The sequence below is a fragment of the Rhynchophorus ferrugineus genome, unplaced genomic scaffold (assembly GCF_030347505.1).
Source record: "Rhynchophorus ferrugineus isolate W39M unplaced genomic scaffold, kcgeb_rfMv2 rfM2, whole genome shotgun sequence".
NCBI lineage: Eukaryota > Metazoa > Arthropoda > Insecta > Coleoptera > Curculionidae > Rhynchophorus > Rhynchophorus ferrugineus.
The window spans coordinates 66,688,345-66,695,713 of record NW_027472581.1 but is presented as its reverse complement, the minus strand read 5'-3'; the positions used below and the strand labels follow the sequence as shown (position 1 = coordinate 66,695,713).

At 30.0% G+C, this 7,369-nt stretch overlaps 2 protein-coding genes across 4 annotated transcripts; one reads left to right on the top strand and one right to left on the bottom strand.

Annotated features, from left to right (window-relative positions):
• Positions 1 to 1,882: 1,882 nt before the first annotated feature.
• On the bottom strand, positions 1,883 to 3,773 carry LOC143190208 (F-box/WD repeat-containing protein 4). 2 transcript variants are annotated; one of them, XM_076394378.1, is made up of 8 exons: positions 3,456 to 3,773; positions 3,088 to 3,405; positions 2,854 to 3,023; positions 2,665 to 2,803; positions 2,444 to 2,557; positions 2,229 to 2,388; positions 2,009 to 2,179; positions 1,883 to 1,943 (listed from the first exon to the last, which is right to left on the bottom strand). In XM_076394378.1, the coding sequence occupies exons 1-7, from the start codon at positions 3,647 to 3,649 to the stop codon at positions 2,009 to 2,011; spliced, it is 1,266 nt and encodes a 421-aa protein (XP_076250493.1). In that variant the 5' UTR covers positions 3,650 to 3,773; the 3' UTR covers positions 1,883 to 1,943. The 2 variants fall into 2 exon arrangements, with proteins under 2 accessions (XP_076250493.1, XP_076250491.1); XM_076394376.1 differs by lacking the exon at positions 1,883 to 1,943 and having other exon boundaries at positions 1,985 to 2,179.
• Positions 3,774 to 3,797: 24 nt separating this feature from the next.
• LOC143190207 (uncharacterized) lies at positions 3,798 to 6,209 on the top strand. 2 transcript variants are annotated; one of them, XM_076394375.1, is made up of 7 exons: positions 3,798 to 4,068; positions 4,129 to 4,518; positions 4,573 to 4,800; positions 4,862 to 5,174; positions 5,251 to 5,547; positions 5,625 to 5,840; positions 5,954 to 6,209. In XM_076394375.1, exons 1-7 carry the CDS (start codon positions 3,940 to 3,942, stop codon positions 6,019 to 6,021), a joined length of 1,641 nt encoding a protein of 546 aa, XP_076250490.1. In that variant the 5' UTR covers positions 3,798 to 3,939; the 3' UTR covers positions 6,022 to 6,209. The 2 variants fall into 2 exon arrangements, with proteins under 2 accessions (XP_076250490.1, XP_076250489.1); XM_076394374.1 differs by having other exon boundaries at positions 5,625 to 5,902.
• Positions 6,210 to 7,369: the final 1,160 nt, after the last annotated feature.

The window sequence follows — 7,369 nt, the reverse complement described above, 5'->3', positions numbered from 1 at the left end:
ATATTGTTGTAAAGTTGACAAGTCTGGCTTAGATTTATCACATGTTCTAGAAAATTTCCAACTATGTTTTTCTTTATTTGAAATGGGAAAAATCAACATTAAGTATTATATATTACCCATGGATGCCGGCAGAAGACGTCTAGGCTACTGTCCAAATTTGTTTACCATCTTATCAACAAATTTCGTGTCTTCATTTTTTTATTGTCTCACATACCCCTGGATAAAAAGAACTGGCTTGAACAATTGCGTCTGTGTATTTAACAAGAGATTAATTTATAATCGCATTATTCGCTTCATTTATATTCATCATCTTGTACTACGTGATAGTCTTGGTAATATAATTATGTAGAAGACCTTCTACATATACAGATGTTCTGTATATCGTCTGCTATAAAAAATGCTGATTTGTCTAATTTATCATATTTTCTGGTTGAATCTGTATAAGTGAAAATGCTTTCCTATGTGTGGAAATCGAATTCCTAATGAAGATATAATAGAATCTACTCTTCAATTCAACAGCTAGTTATTCACTAATTTGTTGAGCTTTCTCGATTATGACATGACCGCAAACTCCAAAACAAACATTAACCAGGTGAGATTGAAGTATATCAATTAATTTATTTACTTGATCGTGTATTGCCTGTATATCCATATTTACTTCTTATAGTTGATTTCGGACGTGTTCAAGTTTAGCATAACAGATAGGAATTAGTACAATTGTTACAATGTGTGTGGGAGTAGTTGCAGTCGTATAAAGCTGATATGATTCGGTTTTCGTTTTAGAGTTGGTACACCCCGTGAAAATTCTTTTAAAATTTGTATGGCAGAAATTATATTTGGAATTTCATTCCGCTTCAAAGTACTTTATCTAAAAAAACGATAATGTCCTTTATCGCTCCAGCAGTACTAATGACAAGAAAATAGAGCGAAATTATATTTGTCATTAATAATTTCTTGAGCACCATCTATGTGACTTACCACTGCAACGCATCCGTTGTATATTTGGACAACAAAATCAAATTTAAATCGAAATTGAAATCTTACAGGAAGCGATCTTACATAACGTGTATAGCGAACACCAGTCGATAACTGCTGTGTCACCAATAGCAGCAGTTTCATCAGTCAAAACTTGTGCTTCTGCTAGAAAATTAGTTGTACGTCCAGTTGGTACATTTGAGCAAGAAATTTTATTATATAATAAATAAAAATAAAATAGATAATTGCAAGAATAAAATTAGAAAGATATAGGTAGAGTCGCCGTTTAAGTAGGTTTATTACAGACAACTGATTTACATACGCTCGACGAGTAGAACTATTAATAGGTACATTTTACAAGAACAATGTGAAATGACGCGGCTACAGGCATGACATCCCCCGTATTCGTCGGTTAGTAACAAAACTTCCCCAAGTAATAATGCCAACCATCAAGTATAGAGATTAAGTATGTTTTCGATAAGCGAAGTATATCTAATTAAATACCCGCGTGATTTCAGTTCCATATTAGATTAATCTGCATAATATACATGTATAACTATATTTTATATTAGTTAATAGTACAATGTGTAGATACAGATGAACCTCCCTGAAAGTAATCTTGGTGGCGTTCATTGGGTTTATCTGAAATTATCTTATTACACCAAAAGAAGGAAAAATGTAATAGAATATCATATCATGTAACTAAAAGAACAATTGAAAGTTAATTACTTGTGTTCAACTGTCATTATATGTAACAGCTTCATATAGTATTTTATGGAAAACTATTTTTATATAAACCTATTATTTAGGTTAAAACGATTTGAAAAAACAAAACGTATTTCCTGTGTTCAACATCTAGGTGTGAATTAATATTGGATTGATTTACAGCCATGAAGTTATGACTTTGATGTGACAAGGCAAAATAGGTCATGTAGCATATGCAGCTCTACATACACACCGAGTACTTGCTATTCTTAAAATATCGGTAACGTAATTAATTACATAAACATATTAAAAAGTCAAATTTATTAACCTATTTAGAGAACATCTTGATATAATCATGTTTACCACGATTTCCATAAGCACCGAAATCTAATATATTCAGATATTGGTCTAGAGCGGCAAACAGGTACTCTGAATCAAATGATAAACTGTACACTGGCGAATTGATTGCATTACCACCAGCACCATGCATAAAATAAAACTAAAAAGAAAAAAGTATAGGAGTGATCTGACATTATAATAATTTTTACCTGAACACATTTTTCTGCACGGATGTCCCACAGTGCTATTCTTCCATGTAAATAAGTACCTACCATGATACTATTAAAATAATCATAATCCAAACAATACAAACTGTACCCAAACAAGTCATGATATTTTTGTTCACACTGTCCAGTTCTCAAATCCCATCTGGTAAATAGGTTTAGGTATTAAAATAAATACAATAGTGACAATATTTACTAACCTTCGTAAGTAACTATCATTACCACAGGTCCAAAGACAATTAGGCCCATCCCATTTCATATCAAAAGTAGAAGATATATAATGTCCTAGTTTCATATTTAATATTTCTGAATATCTAAAATATAATATTTTGTCATTGCCATCTTATAATTTCACAGTTAAAAATATTTAAATAATTGAAATTTCAATTCTCTTCTGTTATATTTACTGTACTAATTGTACCTTTCAGTATCATATAACCAAATGGACTTTTTAAAAGGACCACCAGCAGTTGTTCCACAGGCAAATAATGGTTTGTCTTGACAATATGAAACACACCATACTCTTTGGCCTAGTTCCTGAGTATGTATATGAGTTAATCCTATAATTTATCTTATGTACTTACAGATATATATCACACAAATTATATACCTATGGGATCAGGACGTACTGCATATATTTTAAAACAATCATTTCTCATACCACTTGCCACCATTATATGATCTGGACTGATATCAACTGATGATGTATAAGTGTTATCTGTTTTGTCAATATAAAAATCAAAATTCTTTTCAAGATTCTGTATATAAACACCTCCATCACTACAATCATAAAATAAAATATTAAAAACATTTAAAAAGTACCTTATACCTAATTGTAACATACCTTAATCCTCCAACTAAAATATCTTTACTAATAGTAAATCTTGTTACATCAAAGGTAGAAATTCCACTTCCTGAGTAGTTTCTTGGATATTTTGGTGTTAACACATAATTTGGTTTGGACTTAATTATATTTTCTTTATTTCTCTTATAATTGAATATTCTATGACCTCTGCTAAACCACAGATTTTCCTTGTCGATTCTTATCCAAGGCATGTATTTTTTTCTAATAGGAAACATAGACTTTTCAATATATATCCCATGTTTCCAATTATGTTGCAATCTCAGCTTCTCTAACTTCGTAGGTATAATGGAAAAACACCTAAATATCAAAAATATTAATACATAAGTTTGTTTAAACATAAAATTTACCTCGTTAAAAATTTTTCACTATTTTGATTACTAACAATTGTTGTTGTTTTAAGGAAAATTTTATCCCAACAATTTATAATATCTCTAAATCGTCTACAAGTACGTCTTAGTCGACCCAAGTCTCTTAAATCCAAAAAATTAAATATATAGATTATTAATTCCGTCGATAAATCATTGATACAACGTTGCGACATTAGAGGAAAAAACTATAAATAATTGATATTTAGTTTAAAAACTTATAATTAAACATAAAATGTGAATTTCTACAGAACTATAAAAATAAAAACCTAACCTACATAAATAAATGTATTTTTATCAATCTGACATTCTCTAGTCTGACAGAAACACAAAACATTCAAATAGTCTGATTTGAGTTTGTCTATTTTGTGGCCAGAAGTCAACGATTTATTTTCAAATGATACGTGGTGCTTAGTTTGAAAAATATAATATATATTTCTCATTGTTTATACAAAATATTCAGAATATGAAGAAGGATATTAATGTAGAAGATTTTCCTGTATTATGTTGCTTTTGTTTAGTGAAGAGCAAGAAATTAAAGTTAATATCAGAAGTATCTTCTGTAAATTTATTTACAAAGATTACTGGTATAAATGTAATATTTAGAATAGTATTTTTGTAAGATATTTTGTTATTTATGTAATTGTATTTTTAGTTCAGTGATTCTTTACCCGTTAATGTCTGTATTATTTGCCAAGAATTATTGAACAATTTTTCTTCCTTTATTGAAGAATCAACACAAAATATATGTTTTTTAAAATCACTATTGGACAGTACACTTTTAAATAATGATAATAAACAAATTCCAAGCAACAGTGAAGTGAATAATCTAAATGAAATAAATACAATATATGAAAAATGCACAAATAAAAATAGTACAAAGGTTAATAGAAATAAATGGCCCTGTGAAAATTGTAGAAGAAGGTTTCCAACTAAAAAAAAGTTAATTAACCATCAATCAACTAAAAGTTGTTTAAAAAAATATACAGTTAATACAGAGTTTAAAAAGCTTCCTGAGGATAAATATGATGCTTTGGATTCTACAGTAACTTTAGTAAATGTATGTAATAACATAGTATTGAAGCATTAATTATTTTAGATTCTTTGCTTAAAATCTGAAGATTTATTTTGCAATCACTGTAAAATCAAATTTATGACTAAAGATAGTTGGGATGCACATTTAAAAAATTGTGTATTGCAGTTTAATTGTGTAGATTGCAATAAAGTATTTAATGAAGAAACTGAATTATTGCAACATTCCAAAAATAACTGCAAAAATAAATTTGAATTAGTAATTAATGTAAAAAATATAATATCATACGAGAATGTAAGTCTTAGGGCTATTGAAACATGTTTTATCTTGACTATTAAAATATACTTTGTTTTAGAGTAAAAGTGATTATATTGATTGTTCTGTATTTTTATGTGATAACTGTAAATCATCTTTTAAGAATAAATCTGATTTGGATAAACATTTTAAAGAAAATTCACAATGTTTACCATCTAGTTATAATTGTGTAGAATGCAAGAAATCTTTCAGTAAAAAACATAAGCTAGTAAGTCATATGAGGAGCCATACAAAAGAAGAACCCTTTCAATGTAAAGAATGTGGTAAAGGATTTCGTTTTCAACAAAATTTAAAAAGACATATGTTGATTCATAAAGGGGTAAAACCATTTACATGTGATGTTTGTGGAAAGGGTGATTATTTTGATGTATACTTTAAACAATTTAATTTTTAAGTGGTTTTTGGTTGTTAAATAATTTATTATTATAGCATTCTCAAGAGCCCATGTAAGGAATGAACATATGAATACCCATACTGGCCATAATCCTTATATATGCATGTACTGTGGTAAAGGCTTCAAAAGATATGCCAATCATTTCATACACGTCTATCGTCACAAATTAATTAATGGAGAAATTGACAAGTCTAAAGACAGGAAATTGTACTTGCAACTTGAGTGTGATGAGTGCAATAAAATATTTGCAAATAGGGGGGCATTAGCTAATCATATGTTATTACATCAAGTGCCAGTAGAAAAGAAATTTTTATGCAATGAATGTGGGAAAGGTACTTAATAACATATATAATTATTATATTACTACTTGTTTCTTGATTAACATATTATGTATTTATTTTTATTTTAGGGTTTTTAACAAAAGCTCATTTAAAATCTCATAGTCGAACACATACAGGAGAATGTCCATACCAGTGTAAGAAATGTGGAAAAAGTTATAAACAAAAAAGTTCATATACGAGCCATCAGTTGACCCATTCTGGTGAGAGGCCTTATAGATGTATAGTGTGTGCAAAATTGTTTACGCAATCTGGTCATCTCAAAGTACATATGCGGGTTCATAGTGGTGAGAAACCCTTTGTGTGTAATTTTTGCAATAAATCATTTTCTTTGAAGAGTAATTTAAAGGTATGTTGTATTGAATGAAAAGTTAAAAAACACAAGAGGATGCGTTTATAGGTTCATACAAGAATTCATACTGGCGAAACTCCATATATGTGTGCATTATGTGGTCAAGGTTATTATGATTCAACTAGTTTAAAAAAACATATGAAAAGCCATCATGGAGGAACGTCTGCTAATCATGGGTACTTGGAAGAATATGAAGTTGATAATGGTGAAGGATCTAATTCAGTAATTTTAGATCAAGATGGAATATCTATTGAAAATAAATTGTAATATATAAAGAAGACACAATATACTTTTAGGCTAGCTAGACGAGACTATTATTGGCTTAATCTAAAATAATTATTATACGATTTTATATCGATTAATGATATTAAGTTGACAAGAGAGTAATTTCAATATTGTATGGTTAAATAAACTCCATTGCTTAAAACAAATATGAATGGAAGAATATATGCCGGCCTGGTTGGCGCAATGATCAATGCGACAGAACAATCATCTTATTGATGCGATATTGGCGGAAAAGTCCCGGGCGTAATAAAGACAACGCGTTTTTTTGTTCAAAATTGGCTTTATTCATCAATGCAATCTTAATCAAGAGGGCCATATAATCATTCCAATGTCGCTTTAATATTTACATAGCACTTTTATAAAACGATTTATCCTTTGCCTCAAAATAGGCTTGTCACCAATTGCTGTCCACTTAGATGAGGATCATCTTGATTTGGGAGTGAAGTGATGGATCCATGTTTCATAAATTGTCGCATATCGACGCAAAAATTCCGGTTTGTTACGTTTAAACATAACCAAAGTCTGCTCAGAATCATTAACACGTTCTTGTTTTTGGTAAACAGTGAGCAAACACGGCACCCACTTTGAACAAAGCTTTTTCATTGTCAAATGCTCATGCAATATAAAACCAACACGTTCTTTTGTAACTCACGCAACTTCACTTTTCTATCATTCAACACGATTTTGTGGATTTTTTTTGATGTTTTCTGATTTTACTACCTCATTTGGACGTCCACTACGTTCTGCATAATCGGTGTCTCTACGACCACGTTTGAAGTCAGCAAACCTATATTTTATTCTTGTTTCTGAAGGAGCGGGGTCCTTATAATACTTTTAAAGCAATTATTTCGCTTGAACAGTACTTTTTCACGTTAAGAAGCAGTGTAAAATTAAAACATGAAATTGTTTTTGATCCATTGTTTTGAAAATAACAAAAGTAGTGTCACTCTTAACACAATAACTCACAAATTTATGAGTAGAATATCATATTGTCTCGAATGATCTTGACTTTGAGGAGGGAAATATGTTAGGTTTGAAGGTTCCCGGTAGGGAAAGTCTTAGCTTAGTGCTACCGAGATTGCTCACCCCCATGAGCCTTCGAAAAAGGATTTGTATTCTATAGGGTTGTTCGCGGAGCACATCTGCTCTAGAGAGGTGATCTGAATGGGTCGTAGGAAA

Coding starts and splice junctions, on each gene's coding strand:
- LOC143190208 (XM_076394378.1), bottom strand. CDS start 3,649: ATGTCGCAACGTTGTATCAATGATTTATCGACGGAATTAATAATCTAT. Junction 2,804..2,853: donor AGTACGTCCTGATCCCATAG/GTATATAATTTG, acceptor GATAAATTATAG/GATTAACTCATATACATACT. Junction 2,180..2,228: donor GTGCAGAAAAATGTGTTCAG/GTAAAAATTATT, acceptor TTTTCTTTTTAG/TTTTATTTTATGCATGGTGC.
- LOC143190207 (XM_076394374.1), top strand. CDS start 3,940: ATGAAGAAGGATATTAATGTAGAAGATTTTCCTGTATTATGTTGCTTT. Junction 4,801..4,861: donor ATATAATATCATACGAGAAT/GTAAGTCTTAGG, acceptor ACTTTGTTTTAG/AGTAAAAGTGATTATATTGA. Junction 5,903..5,953: donor CTTTGAAGAGTAATTTAAAG/GTATGTTGTATT, acceptor ATGCGTTTATAG/GTTCATACAAGAATTCATAC.